At 45.6% G+C, this 21,060-nt stretch overlaps 1 protein-coding gene across 1 annotated transcript in view; it reads left to right on the top strand.

The window, feature by feature from the left end:
- Positions 1 to 21,060, top strand: part of CDC45 (cell division cycle 45) — a 428,728-nt gene that overhangs the window by 254,868 nt on the left and 152,800 nt on the right. The window contains exon 14 of the mRNA XM_086942644.1: positions 14,186 to 14,324. Within this exon, the coding sequence (XP_086798770.1) occupies positions 14,186 to 14,324 (139 nt within the window). The remainder of the gene's footprint in view (positions 1 to 14,185; positions 14,325 to 21,060) is intronic.

Raw genomic sequence — 21,060 nt, 5'->3', positions numbered from 1 at the left:
ACGGGTAGTGCTGCACAGTCGCCTTTTATGGTAGTTTTTACTGCCAGCATTGTTTCCCCGTCTATGTATTTTTCTGTACGCTTTTTTGTGGCTATGGAAGCCGGTTTAGTTGCTTCAGCTGTGGCTGTGTTAGCCAATGAATTCCCTGCAACGTGAAAGCCATCACGTTGAAGACTCTGTGCGTGTATCACGTGAGTCTTTTGTAGTTCTTTCTGTAAAAGAGCTACCTGTTTCCAGAGCAATTTATGCTTTATTGTGGCACCTGTGTCATCTTTGTAATCATTTTCAATCCAACTCTGCACTTTATTATTGTAAGAGTTGACGCATAAATGAGAATCGCACACCATAAGTGTGGGGAATTCACGTTCTGCATTTTCGAGCGCCATCTTTAAAGATCTGATTTCAGCTCTCTGACCCGAACAGTTTCTTACTGATTCAGTTTTTGTTGCTTCCGGTCTGAATTTACCCCACAGCCAACAACCTTTAACAATCGCACAGGCTGCATTGTAGGATTTGCTCTCTACGTTAAAATGCTGTACAAATCTATCTGTATAGATTATACAGGCGTACTGTGGGAGAGGCAGAAGTTCGATTGGCAGAGGATATTCTTCTTGATATTCTAAATCATTCAGTTCTTCGAATTGCGGGGAGAAATAGTATTTCACATCTTCTGCTCCTAGAGAATCTATACACTGTATCCATTTCGGATCCAGTGACACTATAGGCAGGTTTACTGGGCTGAATAGCGCCTCGAAGGCGGATTCCGCTGTGAGGATATTAATCCTTTTGCTGTGTGCTAGTTCTCGTTCATTTGCTAATGCAATTTGCACTGCTTTCACAGTTCTTTCTGTGTGACTGAATGTTTTTTCTACTTGTGTGTACAAGTGAGATTTAATTGAAATTGGTACCTTTTCTCCCTCATTAGAGGTTAGGTACGTGAATCCGCATCCTCCTGGGATGACTCGGATTACAAGATCGCGTGTGTTGTCACGAGTGTCTAATTTTGTTTTTGCTAACATGTCTGTTTGCAGTGATCTCAAAATTTCTGTGTGTTTTTGAGTCCAATTGATTTGTTTAAAATCGGGTTTAATTAGTTCGTAGAGAGGTTTAACCCTCTCTGCGTAATTTAGAATGTATGTTCTTCCGAAATTCAGAAAACCTAGTATGGATTGTAAATTCTTCAGCGTTTTTGGAGCTTGGAGTACAGCGCACTTCTCTAAGAAGTTGTCCGCTAGGCTTTTTCGTTCACTTGATAATTCATACCCTAAGAATAGTACTGTCAGATGGGCAATTCGAGACTTTTTAAAGTTGAATTTGTAACCCTCTGCTGCGAACCCAAGTATAATGGTGTTCACTCTTTTCAAGTGAGTAGCCAAGTCGTCTGTGAGATATCATCTACGTAAGATAATGCCTCATCATCATATATTTGTAGTAACTCTGTTACCCTAGCTGAGAATAGTCCTGGGCTGTTCTTGAACCCCTGTGGGAGTCGACAGAAATTTTTCTGCGACCCAAATGCTGAGAAAGCGGTCAAGTATCTGCTTTCTGGTGCAATGTTTTGACAAAAGAAACCATTAGAGATGTCTAATGCCGTTTGTATATTTTCCTAACTATGTTGTTCATTAGGGCTGCACTATGCGAGTTTTGTACTGCAAAAGTTTTGCAACATGCATTAAGGTGTCTGTAGATCAAAACTAGACGATATGAATTGTCTGGTTTGGAGACAGGAAACAAAGGATTGTTCATTTGAGAGGTGCATGTTTCAATCACCCCCTGGTATTCAAGTTGATCTAAGATCTCCCTGACTTGTTTTTTAGCCAGTTGCTTAATGGGATACTGCCGTTGGGCAGTTGGTTCACTTTTTAACTAGATTTTGTGAGGAGGCGAGTCCTCATCCCATCCTACATGATTTTTATATAATGCCGGTGCCTGGGCTACTGCCCATTTCCTTGCATAAGTATATTTTTTGTGAATCGGAATATGATTCGAGAAGGCAGGCATAATCATTTCTTCGCCACAAGGGCACTCCCTGACAAACTCTGGGGGCCAATCTTTTTCAGCTAACAGAATATCATAGCTTTTTGAGAGTCTATCCCAAAATAGACCCTTTATTTTCCTAGTCTAATCACCCTCTATACGCAATGTTATTTCGTATATTTCATGGGGCTCGCTAAGTCTGGTGTCGGCAGTTTCAACCTGAATGTATTCATTCGTGTCCACTGTCTCCAGATGACTCATCAAGATCTTGCGGGCTATACTGATTTCTGCTTAGAGTAACTCAGTTGTGCATTTTTCACACAGACCCCTTTCTCCCGTAAATACTCCAATAGACGTCTGGAGTGGGTGAAAGGTTAAAATCCGCCCGAACTCAGTAGGAAGAGATTCCTATGTAAAGCTCTGGTTTATTCAACGTTGAAGGATACAGTGTTCCAAAATATTGTGCACCTAATCTTTGTCTCCTTGGAGACCTACTCTGCAAACCTTGCATTTATACAATGCCAGGAGAAAACTGAACCACTGGGGCCGCAGCAGATGCGACTCAGCAGGACGGGACTATTGAACCGGGTGCAATTATCATCCCGGCACATTTAACTTTAAAACTTATAGAAAACGGACTGACACCACAAGGTGGTACAGTAATTTTCGTGATAGAGGCACACGAATATTGGCAGACAGAGGTATTCTATTCATGGATAAACTTTCCAGCGGCAAACGCTAGAACAAAAGAGTTTCACTATTACAAAATAGAGAAACCTCCGGATGAGTACGCTCCTTTCGAGGAGACTGAAATCCCACTAAAATTCCAAGAGCACCTGCTCTGGTTTAATGGCGCCCTAAAACATAATGATCATATTACCAGGCTCGGTCCACTAGGTAGACCAGGAGCAACGTGGCCGGTTCTAGCCAGCTACACACCACATCCGGACATTGCAAAAATGTCAAAGGAAGAGCTCTTAGTACAGCTAAAAACACTTATAAAAATACATAGGCAATTAGTCCAATATGTAATGCGGACTGCAACAGTCCAACCAGCTGTTAATGTACCACAGCTGACCCCTCATCAGGTGAACACTAATAAAATTACACCACAGAACATACAATCATGTCTTGGTAAAACACCCGTAAAACGGGAACAAATTCCTTTCTGGTTAGCACAGAAAATCACTCAAATAGAGGCAGTATTTCCGGATACTACCCCTATTGAGAAACACAGAATCTTGACCATCTGCCTTCCTATGGGAATCGCACCACACATGGAGGACTGTGACACTTGGGGTACAGTCTTTGCTTCCATTTACACAAAAACACATGGTTTTCCGTCCATGGCGGTAATACCAGAAGTGCTAAGACAGATTCAAAATGAATACGATCCAGAGCCTGCTTTAACTCTTGGTATGAAATTACTGAAAGACTTCAAGCAGGTCTCAGCTATATTATTAGCCAATATAAAGGGAGAAGCAGCATCTGTGGCGATCCGCCAGAAGTTGAAGGAAACAGATATAACAGATCAGCCAGTTGAGCTTGCCAAAATCATAGAGAAATGCTATGAAGAATTAGGTAGAGACAGCTTGGGTGGAAAACCAGTAAAGCCCCAACTGCTCGAAAACCCTGAAAAATTATTTATTAAAAATAATTTAAACACTCCTAAAAAGAGCTGGGATGGAAATAAACAATCCACTCCCAAGGAAAAAGTTTTCCAGTCCAGAGGAAGGTCTCCTCGACGGAGGGAAAGAACTCCGACTCGAGAACACCAGTCTCCCCAGAGGGAGCCCTCTGAGAAAAGATACAACCTTAGAAATAGGGATAATTTAAAAAAACCTGATAGATATCAAAGTATTGATACACGTCCCTCTCGATCTTTTTCACAGAAATCGGAAAGAAGAGGACGGTCAGACCCAGGAGAGCACACCAAGTCCAAAGACAAGGAACCTGCTCATAGTAAAAAATCTCAATTTCCAAAAAAGAAGGTAGCCAGTATTAGAGTAATCAACCATGCCGAGAATACTGAGGACACAGTTGAAAAACGGGGAGTGGGCACAGATGTCACTAGGAAGTAATCGTCTATCAGTGCTCATTAGAGTTCTATTTCTAATCAAAACACAGCAATCGGGGATTTCCAGGTTTGCTGAGTTTTTATCTTGTTGAAGAACTCGGAGTGTTAATCTAGGAATCTCAGATAGTAACTTCTGCTATGTCATTGCACTAATTGGTTGCAAAGGAAGTGGCAGAGAAAGCTATTCTGGAATGTGGCTCTGTTCGTGTGAGGCCAGAGACGAGTTTCTGAATATTGCACTTGAACGGTTATGCCAATATAGGGATAAATGGATTTATCACCGAATAGGGGCATAAGGTCACAGTATCGATCAGGTCCTAGATTAGAACGCTACACATGGTGGTGGAGAAACCAGTCGCAGCTGGTTTTGGAGTACTTTGTTTTCCCCAGCCACCCTTTCCATTCACCAGGCAGGCTAGGGTCATCAGTCGCACCACAGGGGGCGGAGCCAGCATTGTGTGGGGAAAGCCCAGCCCTATTCAGGACCCAGGTGCACCACTCCCGCACATCACACATGCTAATCTCAACACTCACCACCGGGCAGACTCCTCATGATTCATGGAGCCTGGCACCCCAGCCAGCTCTAGCCAATCACACGCCAGCACCTTTACAGCACACGCACAGCCATGTCTAGAAGTGGCACTTCAATACTAGACACATTCATGCCGCACATATCATTGCGCAGCATTCAATCACACGAGTCTGCACATACCAAACTCGAGCCTGCACACCTCACACATCAGGAATTACCAGGGACACAGACATTCCCCATGCATTCCTATGGGAGGGCAGGCCAACCTTACTCCACGCACTCTCAGAGGGCGCACGCACTTTCCACTGGGACACAGTGAGAGTGCGCAGAAACCAAAAATAACCAGAAGGGCCAAGTCCAACACAACCCCCTTCCACCCAAAACGCAGGGCAGACCAATCACCAACGTGATGGACTTCCCTGCTTGGGGCGATAGAACACGGACGCTGGCCCGCAACTGCAGGGACACCCTCCTGTTCTTCGCCACGGTGAACCATAAGACTAGGACATACTTAAAAAAAACAGGCCCAACTAGGCTATGTGAGAAGTTGGCCTGATATATGATGCTCACTATTTCTAGTGATCACCTTGTATCAGTCCAAACAACCCTTATGGTGATTGTCTGTAAGTCAACCTAATAGACCAGCTATCCTAATGGTAGCATGGACAAAGCAGTCTTAGACTAAACTCTTTTGTCATGTGAAGCCAGCTGTTTTACCACATATAACCCCTTGAATACCAGATGAAAGGACACCACACAGGTTGTTGTAAAAATAAACAATATATTTATTATCAACAAACACCTCTGAACTCTTTGAGATCAGAGGGCTAAGCACATAACAATACTCTTCAGAAAAATACAATAAGTCGCACAAATTACAATGGTGCCCTAGGGGCACGACAAACCATATACTAAGTAAATGGTGTAAGTAAATCGATAGAAGAAATGAGGATGCCCAGAGGCTGTAGAATCGCTGGGGCTACACTACCCTAACCTTAGGTAAGGAGCAGGAGGCCCACGGGACGCGTGTGCAGTGTTAGAACACACACACGGGTTTCAATGCAAAGTCAATGGGCATGAACAAATTACGAAAAAGGTAAGTAAAGACAGTTCCGACTAGTTGAGACCGAAACTACAGGATACCTGGACACTAGGAGAGTCAATCTACCTATGAGCACCGAAATGCTCTCGTTTACTTACCCACGGGTGCCTAGGTGTGAAAGTGTCGGGTTTCCGCGTTGAAGTCAATTGAGCCTTAGAGAAAGATGCTGCAGGCGACCAGGAGGAAGATGTCCGGAGTGATCCAAGGGTGGTACAAGGAAGATGAAGACCTGAAAGCAGAGGGGACAATGTTCACAGTCACTAGCCAGTGACTGGAGTGGAACCAGGCAGGAACCAGATGCTGTCCTCGCGATCAGGTGAAGAGTGGACGCTTGACTCTGCAGCCACGTGAACCAGGAGGTGTCTTCGATGACAAGGATGGAGGCACGAGCTGTCCCACGCAGGCTCTCGCTGTCGGTGGAGTCTGTTCTGGAATCAGAGTCAACAGGCCTTGGCAAAGGCAACCCACGCTGTGGGTGAAGATGGCATCTGGTGCGGACCAGGAGGGTCTGGGGTGCTTCTCTTTTGGAAGGAAGCAAGGGCCAGTCTGGAGCAACCAGACCAGCGGTGTAGATTTCAAGGTTCGTCGTCTGGGAGGCCACTAGCCAGCCGGCAAGTGACCAGACAACGCGTCGAGCAGCAATCCAGCAAAAGGGCCCCACGCAGATCTCGTGGATGCTGGAGGGCTGGTCTTCGGTGCAGGAGCTGCTTGGGGCTGAAGCTTCTCAATCCCCAAAGCACTTACTCGAGGATACCTCAGAAGTCGTGCTGGAAGCGAAGTGCTGTTTCTCCAAGATGGCCGGTCCCACTTGTCTCGTCGCACCCACGGGTCTCAGCTGTGCTGCAGATGTGGGTAGAGGTCTGAGAGGTCTGGAAGTCAGGGTCTCGTCGGGCTCTGAAGTCTGGTTCCACCAGGAAGGACGACAAAGTGCACCGTTAGGATGCTTGATTGTGCCTGAAAATGCAGGGTGGTCACTCCTTGGCCACAAGGGAGATTTTCTTCAGTCTTCTGTGGAGCAGAACGTCCAAGTCCAGAGTTTCTTCCTTGTAGTTTCAATTCAGGATAATCTAATTTGGAATGGGACCAGCTCCTACCTTTATTCCCCTAAAGGGGGCTGTACTGCGACTAGGTCCCTCCTATGCCCCAGCAACTGGTTTGAACCGGGGTATGCACAGGGACACCTTGTGTGCCCCAGGCATGTCTCATTCCTTTCAGCCTGTCCTACCTCAATACACAAAATTCTGTCTGGGGTGGTGCTATAGCGTTATCATGGAAACAGCTAAAGGACTTGGTTCCGAAAGCTGCAGACAGGCTCAGCTCATGCTAGAGCACCATCTCATATAATTCCAAGCCCTCTGCCTTCAGGATTGATAAGGCCTGCCATATGAGTGACTTATAGGAGTATATGTGTCCATTTTAGGGTTGGCTATAGGGATACTATATCTAAAGCAAAGGATGATTACACCACCTTGCCCCAGCTGTGTTACCAGCCAGTTGTCAGTTTGGATGGCCAGCCAGGGGTGGCATAATACATGCTGCAGCCCCTGGTAGGCCTTGGGTACACCTATGCCCTGGGTACCTAAGGTACACTGTACAGGGACTGCTAAGGTTACCCAGGATCCAATTAGATATATACCTAAGGTACATGGAGTCCATTTTAACAGAGAGAGCAGGAATCCTGGGGTCCTGAATAGCAGAATCCCAGCAAAACACTAGGCAAAAAGTTGGGGGCAACCATAGTCAGATATCCACCTTCCTACAGGTAGTATTCCAAAGCGTATGACACCTTACACAACATGTTTTGATAATGCTATGCCAAAGTTAGCAATAACTGCGAGGATTATAATGCACTTAAGAGTATATGGTATAGCGTTATCATGGAACAGCTATAAGGACATGGTTCCGAAAGCTGCAGACAGGCTCAGCTCATGCTAGAGCACCATCTCACATAATTCCAAGCACTCTGCCTTCAGGATTGATCAGGCCTGCCATATGAGTGACTTATAGGAGTATATGTGTCCCTTTTAGGGTTAGCTATAGGGATACTATATCTAAAGCAAAGGATGATTACACCACCTTGCCCCAGCTGAGTGATCAGACAGTTGTGTCAAATAGTAAGGCCAGGCCAGGGGTGGCACAATACGTGCTGCAGCCCCTGGTAGGCCTTGGATGCACCTATGCCCTGGGTACCTAGGGTACACTGTACAGGGGCTCACATGGTGATCCATGTTCCAACTGGTATGTACCTAGAGTACATGGAGTCCATTTTAACAGAGAGCAGAGGGCCTGGGGTCCGGAATAGCAGGGTCCCAGGTCAACTAAGTCGAAAACCAGCTAAACACTAGGCAAAAAGTTCGGGGTAACCATAGTCAGATATCCACCTTCCTACAGGCTACCCCACTAGTACTCCTTAGTTGTCCACGGCTAGGACCAGGCCCTAGGCCACCCAGATACCACTGGTCCTTGCCAATCCACAGAGTGGGGGTGGTAACCCCTGGCCTACATAGCCATTCTCCACTCCCTTTCTCAGTGTAGTTCCAAACTACCACTGATCCTTCAACCTAGGGTCCACACCTTCAGGCTGACCAGAGGTCACGGGCAAGAATGCCCCACCCTACCTTTACTTCCGAAGCACCCTCCAGAACACAACTCTCCCAACTGGAGCAGTAGTGCCAGACACCAGAACTACTGAAACCCTGTTAACCGATGTTCCACGTTCTTCAAATACTCTGGGAGATCTTCCTCAAATGACCTATTGGTACAGCCTAGGCCCCCGACCTGACGTTCTCTTCAGAAACAATCCAGGCCCTGAGACTGGGTTTTGGGCACCTGGAGACACGCAGTCCCACCCACTTCTTCTCCTCTGAGACAGGACGTGAGCTCCTACACCGAGACCTAGCTGGGCTACACTGAACCTCTTCCATCACACTGGACTGAAAGACACCTCAGCCACTCCTTTTGGAACCACTCCATCCCCTATGCCTCTCTCCTCCCAGAACCTTACCAACTCCGAAATTCTGTCTCTAAACAGACCACAGAAATCAAAAGCAGGCTCCACTTCTGCAGACGTTCTTGGGAAAAGTTCAACACACGGGACTTGGGTATCTGAGCAAAAGAAGAGCACACAAGTATTCCGCAAGCTCCCCAACCGAGGGACATACCCTTTGGTCAGATGCCTGGCACACCAGTACTTCTTTGAGGGGGACACAGAACTAATGTGTCGTGTACAAGTCTGCCTGTCACTGAGGACAGAAGTGGCATCACCATGGTCACTCTTTGGCGACACAACCCTTCTGGCTGGCCCCTCACCCACTGGTTACACCACTACGAAACCTATCCCCCTTGCACCCCTCCATCTGGACTTCTGCACCCTCCCAACTGGAGTGGTACTGCCAGACAACAGAACTACTGGAGCCCTGCTTACAGGCGCTCCACGTTCTCTCCACACTGGGAGATCTCCCTTACAGAACGCTCCATACATACATGCTAGGTTCCCTCACCTGGTGTTCCCAAAAAAAACCACCCAGACTATGGAGACCAGGCTTGTGCTTCTCTGAGCCACTTCCACCACCGGGCTGGAAGACCAGAACTTTCCTTGGGTCACTCCCCAACAAATAACACAATGACACAGGGGCATGGGAAACTCCCTTGAGCTTCAGGCCCACCCATGAAATCACATCCATTTATTCAGCAAGCTCCCCCTCCTAGAGAACTCACACCCACGTCCAGTGCAACACACCATTCATCCACACCCCCCCCCCCCCCCCCCCCCAGACTGAGAAATCAGGGGTGGTAGAAACTGCCTTACCAACCTGCCCACACGTGACGCAGATACCATTACTCCAGGAAAGGGACAGGGAACACACACAGGACACATTTTCGCTGCCACCACTGGATCCCACTCTTCTGGTGAATCCAGAAAACACAATTTAACAGAAATGACATTTTTAGCAAACTTAAAAACAATAATCCCCTTTCATGTGATTATCTAAAAATGCAGAGTTTTGTAGTGGGGACAGTTGTCGCTTTGGTACTGCGCAAACAAGTACATATCCCACCGCTGCCACCAATGTTAGAAATGGGATTTCTGGTTGGCCAGGGCTTGCGCCAAAGCCAGGCAGAAACCACCATTCCTAAGGTAGGGTAAGGAAGTCAGCCACCAAGACAACCCCTGCTCACCCTCTTGGTAGCTTGGCACGAGCAGTCAGGCTTATCTCAGAGGTGATGTGTAAAGCATTCGCACGCACCCACCAGCAACAAAATCCAAGGCTCCCCACAAAAGGAACTCCACATAAGGTATATGTAAAAATAGCCTTTGTATTGCAAAATGCATTAGATAGAAGCACACACTTTACAATGTGCCAACAGGCACGGGCAGAATTTACAGGGGATTATGTACAGGACAGGGCCACAGGCACCACTGTCAGGAATATGCACTTCGTAGAACTAGCATTTAGAACATATAACAATCGGAAGCTTCACACATGCATAGAACATTCAGAGGTGCAGCACAGGAGAACACATGATGCATAACCAACACATTCAGAGGTGTAAGAACAAGGCACATGATGCATCAAAACAAATTCAGAGGTGTAGCACAGGAGAACACATGATGCATAACCAACACATTCAGAGGTGTAAGAGCAAGGCACATGATGCATCAAAACACATTCAGAGGTTCATCACAGGAGAACACATGATGCATAAACACATTCAGAGGTGTAAGGAACAAGGCACATGACTCATCAAAAACACATTCAGAGGTGCAGCAAAGAACAATTCGTAGAAATTACATTAGCACAGAACTTACATCCAAGTCCAGGTTGCGCCACTGCGCCAAAACCTAAACGTAGCAGCTGCCCACTACTTGCTGGGCAGCTGAGGGACAAGACGGTTCTTAAACGCTGCTGCTGGCACTAAGTGCTGCGCAGCTGGGGAAGGCCAGGGTAGGGAGGAAGGAGTGCGACTCACTCCTGAGTCCAAGACATGTCCTTAGAGAGAACCTAAAATGGTGCAGCTGCCCACTACTTGCTCGGCAGCTGGGAAGCAATTTGCGACAAGGGGCTCTCACTAGCCCCTCAGGAACCAAAACTGCACCAACTGGGAGCCACTCGGGGCACTGACACTGCATAGGACACATCTGATGGAGCCCTCCAGGCTCTGAAAACAGGGGCCCTCAGGGGCAGAACACGGGCCCATCTGGAGACTCGGGGGCTCGAAACAGACTTCCCCCAGGACGTTGGAGCCATGGAACTCATGGGGGGCGGGGGAGCTACCTGCTCCTTGAATAAGCATACTCCCATCGTTGGAGCCATGTGAGGCTCGGCGAAATTAAACGTTGGGGCGGCCCACTGCCATCTGGGGCCGCCCTAAATGCACCAAGACGCTGTGCCTTACACAGGCACCAACACACGTTAAGAGCTTCTCCCCCCTTCAGCCTTTAAACACTCACTGGGCTGCTGGGGGAGGCTTCTCTTCCTTGGGCGGCGGTAGCGGAGCTCTCCCGATTCCTGGGAGCTCTGCCCGACAGCGCCCTTGCTTACCCGGTCCCCCATCTTGGGACCGGGGATCAGAGAGGAGTCTGCGAGGCTCAGCGGCGTCTTCCCTCAGCGCGGGGCTTCCCTGGACTCTGGGAGCCCCACACTGCCATTGGCGGCATCGGCCGCCATTTCAGATTCACCTGAGCCCCCTCCTGGGACCCGGGGCTTTGGGCCATCACCGCAGGGCTCTCCCCTCGACATGGGAGCCCCCGTGAAAAAATATTGCGAGAATCGGGCACAATGCAGGGTAGGCTCCTGTGAGTCTCGGATCACGGACAACCACCGCAATGAGGGGCAAGCTCGCCCAATAAAAGGCACATTAAGACAAGAGCGCTTCCCAGGCGCTAGGGGCAAAAGGGGACTCACTCCAACAGGGTAACAGGGTCCCAAGAAGTCCTGGACAGCAAAGATGGAGCAAGCAGCTCCCAACAAAGGAAAGTCCATCAGGCATCCAGGGGCTGGGCAGGGCCCAGGGAGGCAAGCCTTCCCCTGGGCCCAAGCAGCAGCAGCACGCCCCTGGTTGATTCAAGCTGGTAGAAACAAGAACAAGAAACAAAGCCCCTTTTTATACAGCAAATCCCTTTGTCTCAGGGTGCAGGGTGGGGGAGAAACCAGTCGCAGCTGGTTTTGGAGTTCTTTGTTTTCCCCAGCCACCCTTTCCATTCACCAGGCAGGCTAGGGTCATCAGTCGCACCACAGGGGGCGGAGCCAGCATTGTGTGGGGAAAGCCCAGCCCTATTCAGGACCCAGGTGCACCACTCCCTCACATCACACATGCTAATCTCAACAATCACCACCGGGCAGACCCATCATGACTCATGGAGCCTGGCACCCCAGCCAGCTCCAGCCAATCACTCGCCAGCACCTTTACAGCACACACACAGCCATGTCTAGAAGTGACACTTCCATACTAGACACATTCATGTCGCACATATCATTGCGCAGCATTCAATCACACGAGTCCGCACATACCAAACTCGAGCCTGCACACCTCACGCATCAGGAACTACCAGGGACACAGACATTCCCCATGCATTCCTATGGGAGGGCAGGCCAACCTTACTCCACGCACTCTCAGAGGGCGCACGCACTTTCCACTGGGACACAGTGAAAGTGCGCAGAAATCAAAAATCACTATAATTATTTAATAATACCAGGCAAAAAGTTCAGGTGTGAACCTGCCAGAAGGGCCAAGTCAAACAGTCACCAAACAGACTATTGTACTCTGGCTATCTACTGCAATTGGTTTTTGTCATCCGCAAGCTGGAAAACCACTTGCTGCAACTCTTCGAGCACATTCTACCAGAACAGTTTCCACTTCTACTGCGCTGTTTGCTGGTGTACCTCTTCAGCACATCTGCAGAGCTGCAACATGGTCCAGCAGACACACCTTTACCAAGCACTACTGTCTGGAAGCTGCTGACAACGCTGATACAGCCATGGGGCAAGCAGTCCTATGTAATCTCTTTAAATAAGGTGAGCCTCTGCCTCCCTCCTCCTGTATACAAGGTACCACTTTTTTTCTATGCTGGAGTTTTTGTTTATCGTACTGTGTTTTACGATTATTTATGGTTTACCTTACATTGTTTTGGTATCACTGCTAACTACTCTTATCCAAGCATGTGAATCTATGAAAGACACCCCAATACTGGAGAAGAACAAAAGTTACTTACCTGTAAACTGTGGTTCTCCAGTATTGGTGTCTTTCATAGATTCACATGCGACCCACCCTCCTCCCCTCCGAGGCTCTCCTCTTCTGCTTGACTCTTATGTCACTCTTGTGCTACGAAAATCTGCGGGCCTGAGCCTCTGAGGAGAACATTCTAGAGGGTGCAAGCACCTGATTGGCTGGAGTTTTTTACAATGACTTGGATATTTTATTAAAGTGACAAGTTTTTCTATCTATTAAGCTCTATGTTTCAATGCTCCTCTATGGTTATTTCTTATCTATACTATGGTTATGTGATTGTTATATTGCTATGTTATGTACCGTGGGACTCCCACTTTGACGACTGGGAATATTCAAGCATGTGAATCTATGAAAGACCCCAATACTGGCGAACCACAGTTTACAGGTAAGTAACTTTTGTTCTTACCTGTAATCCTAGTTTGCTTCCAGGGGTATCATCATCAAAGTCATAAGAAACCCACCCACCTCCCCGGGCTAATGAAGCAGTTGTAAATCTCATCTTTGTGCTCTGACCCTCTGGCCTCTGCAAAGAATAACTGACCTAACTGTCACCCCTGAGGCAGAATGGGAAGTTGAGGGTCATGGCTGCTTGTTTATGCTAACAATTGCTTTCATTTTCTATGTTATTGAGTTTTCAATGCAGCCTATAGGCTAACAATGCCTGCTGTTTTGCAGATTAACTTTCTTCTGGTCATTAAAGAGAGTTTGAGTGATTCTTGTCCTCCTGTTTTCTATTTTGTCCAATCTATGGTTGCAAAAGCAGATTTTCAGAACATTGATTAGCCTTTGATTTATTTTGGAAGGTTGCATTGGTTTGTGAAAAATGATATGTATATATATACATAGAGCTGTATATATATATGTTTTCACAAATCATTTTCTTTTTATAGATTCAGGGGTCCCTGCGCGTGGGTGGGAATATTCAGTGCTTTTGACTTTGATGATACTCCTGGAAGAGAACTAGGATTACAGGTAAGTAATTTATCCATCTAGCACAGATATCTGATTAATACACTGCATTTCAAATTGATCAACTGCTCAATGATTCATTGAGTGGCACACTTCTACACCCCAATGTGATTGATGGACTTGGGTGGGTAAATCTCAGGATGAATTTAACCCACTGGACCATTTTACTTGTTACTAGTAAGTCTGGGTTCCAGTCTGAGTATAAGGATCTGTCCTTGTGGTTTTATATCCGAGGTGAGAACTGGGAATTTATGCTTCTCTTCTTGCTTTCATATAACTGTTTTTCTGTTTCTTACAGGAGTAATATGGACAAATTACGTCAAGGGATTGATCTGGCCAAAAAGCAGCTGTGTGCTATTCAGCAAACTGTGGCAAGTTGTATCTGCACAAATCTCATCATTTCCCAGGGGCCGTTCCTGTACTGCTACTTGATGGAGGTCAGTCCATAACTAGAGACATGTACCCCAGGCTGCGATGAGTTGCATGGATCAGAATCTGAGAGTATTTTGAAAGGTCTCAAACTATTTATTTAATTTACTTCACTTTGATCCTCAGATAGTTGCTTCTGAATTACAGACCTAGTCCTCCCGCCCCCACCCAATCAGTCCTTTGAATGGAAAATCCTACCATAAGACAACCAGAGAGCTGTTGCTGTAGAGTATTGCTCCAGTGACTCCTAGGTTTCATTCTTCCTCCCAACCCAAATCCACTCCCACACTGTTTTGTGGGGTGGTCTCTTTACCATCTAAAAAGGTCCTAAATTAGAGATCTGCATGCTTGTACTGACAAATGCTTTGAGCTCCACCTCTGAAGGCGTGGAAAGATTAAAGAAAGAAACTGACGTTGGAGTCGGTGGCACATGTAATCAACTACGCTCAGTCACTTCCAGGGTAGAACTAAGCCTATGCGGAGTTGCACAGTACTACCTAGTGGATTGTGGGAGCACTGCTATCAAGTTTGTAGATCCAATCGGATGCCTGGGAAATATTCCAAGGTAAAGGAATCTGTGGTTAGATATAGTATTCAGCTGAAAAAGTGCTACCAAAGGTAAGCGACCAGGAAACATCACTAAGATGGATCCTGGCCAGTGCCAGGGGTAGCAAACTGGGTGTGTGTGACTTGTGTAGTTGTGTTGGTGAATTTTCTTCAGTTTAATAAATCAGAGGATTAATGTGGTTAATAGCATATTTCCTACCCTTTGTTTTGTGTTGTGCACCACAAATGTCCTGTCAGCACCTACATTGACACAACTGTTATTAAAGTTGCTACCAAGACTCTACCTAGTCAGCCTGATTGATATCTTGCTTTAAGCAGAACTGCTTTCCCTATCCGCCTCCCTTCAAGGTCACCTCATATTGCTTAATTTACTAGCTTTGATGTACACTGAACTTGGGCTGTTATAACAACTGGCAGTTTGGACCAGAACGGCATACCATCTAGCCTACTTAGGCTTTTGCTCAGTGGGCCACTACTGATGCAAGGGAGACTTATTCTGATCTGGATATTAAGTTATTCTGCATGACGGTTGCTTGACCGGACACTTTATTTTGTCAGTGGCTGCTGCAGACCCGTCCAATAAAGTTGGTTTGCAGTCTCCACAAAGCAGTTTTATGTATACATTCATAAGACACAGAACTATTTCTTCTTCAATATTGGATCTTTCATAGATTTCCATGCTCAAATCATCCTCATCTTCAAGCTGGAAGACCCTTGGTAGTCATAGTGAGCAGCCCGTGTTAAACATGAACTGAACATATTTAACACTGTTGCGTTATTAAACTATTTGCAACATTTCTAAAGAACCAGGCTTAAATCAATCACAAGCAAGCTCAGAGAACCAAAACGATTTGATCTTCCAGTTCTGGCGAAACAGTAATTGTTTCCTTTATGATTTTAAGAAGCCAACATGTAAAGTGGTTGGAGGTATAGAGCACATCATAGAGCACAACTGATCTGAGAAACATAAAGTAATGAAAAATCCAGCTGCTACAGCTGCTTTTGTTCCTGGCTTGTGTTTATTATTTTACTAATAGAGCCTCATAATACACCTGCTCGCTCTTGTGGATATCCTCTGCAGTAGCAAGCTATCTCTGTTCACTGTTAACTTTCGTTCGGGTTTTTCATACGTCACTATTTGGCGGTTGCTACTTCTATGACCGTCCTCTCGTATCAGCACGCCTATCCTTCATGTATTCCTAGGCGCAGGTGTTGGTACTGGAGATACTCATTAGCTTGTATCCTTCACACATTTGCTAGTTTGTTTGCTCTCACGGGGAGGACCATGCATTATTTTTCGAATTATCTTTTTTTTAATTGTTTTTTGCTTTATAGAATGGAGCCCTGGTGTCCATTTCACATTAGTTGTAAAAAAAAAAGCTTTCTATCCCCTGTCCTTCACGGCTTATTCCCTGGATTGCATCTTAGTTGTGCCCTGAAGAAGGTGACGGCTAGACCTTATCCCCAAACCGAAATGTGCGGCGGCTTCGTGGTTGACGGGAACCACATAGTGGTATATGTAAAGGAACTACAAACAAAAGATTCCAATCCAAAACTAATGTCTCTAAACTGACTATAAATTGTACATGACTTTTCCAGAACAATCGTAGTTGGATTATTTTATTCCAACTATCTTCTGGATTGCCATTGTCTCATTGATGTGCTCCTCTTTGACTCGGCTTTAAAAACTGTTCACGATACCACTGTGTTTCTCATTCAAGGTTCCTGTCTCTATATGTATGGAAATCTTTTAATGTGCGACTGTTTTAGTGAGATAGTAGTGCGAATGTGATTACAGTATGCCTGATTGTTTAGATTGTGTTAGGATGCAGCTGGTATGAGGATGTTACAATTGTTTTGCCGCAATTTATCCTGTTGGGGGAGCCATAATGCCATCTGTTTTTGTATGGATTCAATTGGACAGAATACATTTGTTATTATGCTAATTCTTTTGCTCTAATATTCAAGTGTATAAATAAAAAAGTAAAAAATACATTAAATGTTTTGAAATAGTAACATTTTGAATAAAATAAACTTTTTTGTATCTTCCTCCTTTTAGTTGTTTTGTCAAGCACATTCTTTCATGTTCGTTGTGTTTTTGACTCTGCTCCCCGGACTAGAGATTTACCTGTAGTCATTTAGAGACGCTTTGCGCTTTCTGCGGAGGGTTCAGTTTCCTATCCAAAGATGCACAGAAGATATGGGTTTGGGCCATTCAACACAACATCCAATTAACAGCCGAACATCTCACATACATGAACAATGCTTGGGCTGACACCCTCAGTAGAACATCGAAAGAATGCCATTGGTATGATTAATCCAAACTCATTTGAAAAAAATATTGCTATGGCAAACTCAATGTAAACAAGTTTACGACCGATCGAAACCTAAAATGCTTGGTCGGGTACCTTTACTTAAGCTTGTCCCCAACTTCCTCTAATACCAACAACAACAATGAAGAAGGAACCACGCTGCCTAAAACTGCCTCATGATGGCCGATAGAATAGTGGTTCACAGAGCTACTGCTGTGCTTGGAAGAGCATCAGATCTCACACTTACCTCTGTCGGAACTTCTTTCTTGGAATCAAGGTCAGATCTTGCAACCAAATCCTGCAATGTTGAGAATGTCGACTTAATTTCGGAATACAGTGGATGTCGACTCTTGGACAGTCCTCATGATTGCAGAGAAATATGCTAGAGCACTGCCAACGAATAAACCTTGTGGAGCAAAGTGACAGTACTACTGTATTTTATGTAGTTGGTGTAATCAACAAAGAATACATGCATTTTATTCTGCTCCACATGAAATTATTATTATTTTTTTTTTTTTTTTTTTTCACAACAATGGAGAGAGAGAGGGAAAATAATAATGCTAGGCACTATGTGAGGTGGGAACTCCTGGTCCCCCAATTAATCTGAAAAAACAATAAAGGAGTAAACCCTCGTGGGTAGAGAGAAAGGGGCACGCCGAGCAAGAACCAAGTAGGTTAATCGGTCTGATGAACAGAAGCGACAAGAGAACGGAATCCTGTCCACTTGGTAACGCTGGTGCCTATGAAGCGAGAGTTTCGCTTTCAAGCGTTTTTTCAAAAGTGAAAAACGCACCTTTTTGCACGAGACCCCTATTTACGATCTCTAAATTGAACTAGGGCAGGACGCTCCTTAGCGTGGGCGGACCACCCAGTTCAAATCACCTACGGTCCTGACGAAAACCCTTGAATCCATGTTTGGGTTGAAACATGTAGACCTTTTTAAACAATAGTTTTGTACATTCACATTCACATAGCACACTTTCGCTATTTTTATATATGTTATATATTTTAACACGACTTTTTGACACCAAAGCCTTCCTAATTGGGCAAAGGTGCCACACTTTATTTTTACTAAGGGTTCAAGCGCTCAAGAATAAATACTTGAAGTGAGTAGTGTTGGCCCTTTTTAATACACAATTTTGATAGTCTTGTACACATAAAAACGAAACCAGCTCCACTGTAATCAGGTGTCGCAGCACACCCTGTAGGCACTCGGCCTATGGGGTGGGACCCCGATGATGAAGCATGTCACCAACTAGGTTGGTGAGTGAGGGGTCTTCTGTAAGGATATGCTCTATCCAGTAACAGGTTGGGGCAAAATGTGCTAACCAGAGCACTAGTGCTCATTGTAAGAGAGTTACCTTTCCACATGAAATTATACCTTTTTTTTTAAACTTGATTTATCCTTCTCTAGTCTTAGCCATGCATTTGACGTGGTTCATTTAGCAAGCATTTCTTATCTTAGGACAGCAGAGCCTTGAAGTGCTTTTTAGGTTTTTCCACCCCTGAGATGTACAGCGTTTCCATGGCAACTTAATTAACTGCTTGCTCAGCTTACAAGAAGACCTTAAAAGCCGTACACAAAGTGGATTTAAAATACTTCTCTTGGAGAATGGCTCATCTATTGGATTAAATTCTGCAATAAGAGTAAGTGAGATTCAGGTTTTCAATAACAAGAAACCTTCCTTGCAGTTTCATGAGGATGATCTTCTTAAGGGCAAACCCTTACTTGATCCTCAAACTGCTGTCAAATTTTCATTTACACGAACTAGTGGTTCTTAAAAAAAAATCTAAAAAAAATCCTAGTAGTAATGTAATAAAAAGAACACTTCTTTGGATGTTAAAAGATACCTAAAGTTCTACAGTGTTTACAGTTGCAGCTAAGTAACCTTTTTCTTCTGGTTGAGCTTTGAATTCAGAATTGCTTTCTCCAGTTTCCCGCCGTCTGTTTGTTTCTGGTCATACGGTGAGCTTCAGTCCTAGCAGTTATCCAGTATTGGGGTATCTTTCATAGATTCACATGCCTGAACCAGTCCCCGTCGCCGAGGCGGGAGTCCCACGGTGAATACAAAAGTAGTGCCAAAGGTAAAGAACAGTAGTAGACCCCAAAGAAAAAGGTCTGAGGCTTAGATCTTAGTAGCCTATCTACATCATTATGCTGAAAGAACCAAAAGATTGGTCTCAGCCAATCAGCTATCAGCACCCTCAGAACACTCTCAGCAGAGCCAGTTCTCAGATTTTCACTGCACGTCGTGTGGAAGGGAGTCTCCGTGTGTGCCACTCAGTTTTTTCTTTATGTCTGACAAGAAGGCCTTGTTCAAGCCCTGCAGAACCTGCGACAAGAAGAGTCTGTGTTGATGACCAACATAAGGACTGCATCTACTGCCTCTACCCTAAACATGAGGCAAAAGATTCCGAGATTTGCCGTACCTTCCCTCCTGAAATGCTTAGGGATAGGGAGGCAAGAGTCCTGTTGTGGCTTAAATCTTCGGCTGAAGATGATGATAGAGCCTCAACTTCCAACAAGAGAGCTAGATCACAGGACAGTTCAAGTGAGAGGAGAAAACACCTTAAATCTTTCCACTCTACTTCTGGCCCTTCTCAGAGGTCTCCCTTAACCTCCTCTGGGTCTGCGCAGTCTCCTCAGACTTCTGCTCTCAAGGACTCTAAGAAACCATCTACTAAAACAGTGAGTAAAAGCCTCTCAAAATCTCTGGCTTTCCCTCCTTCGTCAACAATTTCTGTCACTTCTTCTGCTCCTTAGTCGACGGAGACTATCTCAACTACGTCTATAACATCTCCTATACTGTCGACGAGAATTACTATCTTGTCAAAAAAGACTGTCTTCGAAGAATCGACGACTAAGGCCTTATTGACGAAGTCATCATCGAAGAACACGACGACCGTACCGTCGACTAAGCCTCCTCCGTCGACGAGAGATGTATCGTTGATGAAGACACAGTTGTCTTCTCCACCGTCGACGACTGTCCCTTTGACGAAGATCCCAAGTTCTTCGACATCGAGCCGGGCGACGGTGAACCCGTCGACAACACTGTCTAAGAGCCCGTCGACGACCATACCATCAACAGTGGTTTTACCTGTTCCGTCTAAGGCAGGGGTCTTCAAACTGTGGGGCGCGACCCCCAGGGGGGCCGTGGAGCGATGCAAAGGGGGTCGCGCCTTCACAGTGTCACTTCTGCCCTGGCCTCCAGGGCTTCAGCCCCCCTCCTCCCCCATCCTGTGTCTTAGCCCGGGCTGCTGCAGTGCAGCTCGCGCTCCTGGGGCCTCGGCTGGGCAGTGTCTGGAGTTTTATCTCCGGCCGAGTTTTTCACAGGTCTTTAAAGACCATTAGCATATTTACATGCCTTTGTTAACTGATTACCAAAGCTTCGTTTTTTATGGTTCCAGTACCCCCTGGGCCCCCACTCTGCCTATTCCTTACATTAGAATTTTAACACTTACTGTTGTAGTGTGAGAATGCATTTAATGAAATGAAATATAAAGTTGTGTTGCCAAAAGAAACATGCCTGCTATGTGTTGTTTAAAGATCCTTCAGAGGCCTGTTCTTGACACTGAATTGAGTTATAAATAAAAAAGTATGTATTAATTAGTTATGTGACTTTTCTGTCTTTATTCTCTTTAATTATTAGCCATGGATCATTGAGGCATCCCTAGAACACAATTAAAAGTGCTTTCTATTTATATTTGCTGTTCTACATATTCACAGATAAGTGCACAAAATACAGCTGTGGGTGACTGCTTATTTATGGGCCATCAAAATAATAAGCTGGTACCCTAATCATTAGACTGGAAGTTTGTTGCAGGATCAGCACATTATTTATTTCCTCCACCCTCGAACCCTGAT

This window comes from Lissotriton vulgaris, chromosome 11 (assembly GCF_964263255.1).
Source record: "Lissotriton vulgaris chromosome 11, aLisVul1.2, whole genome shotgun sequence".
NCBI classification, from domain to species: domain Eukaryota; kingdom Metazoa; phylum Chordata; class Amphibia; order Caudata; family Salamandridae; genus Lissotriton; species Lissotriton vulgaris.
This window is presented reverse-complemented; position numbering and strand designations above follow the sequence as displayed.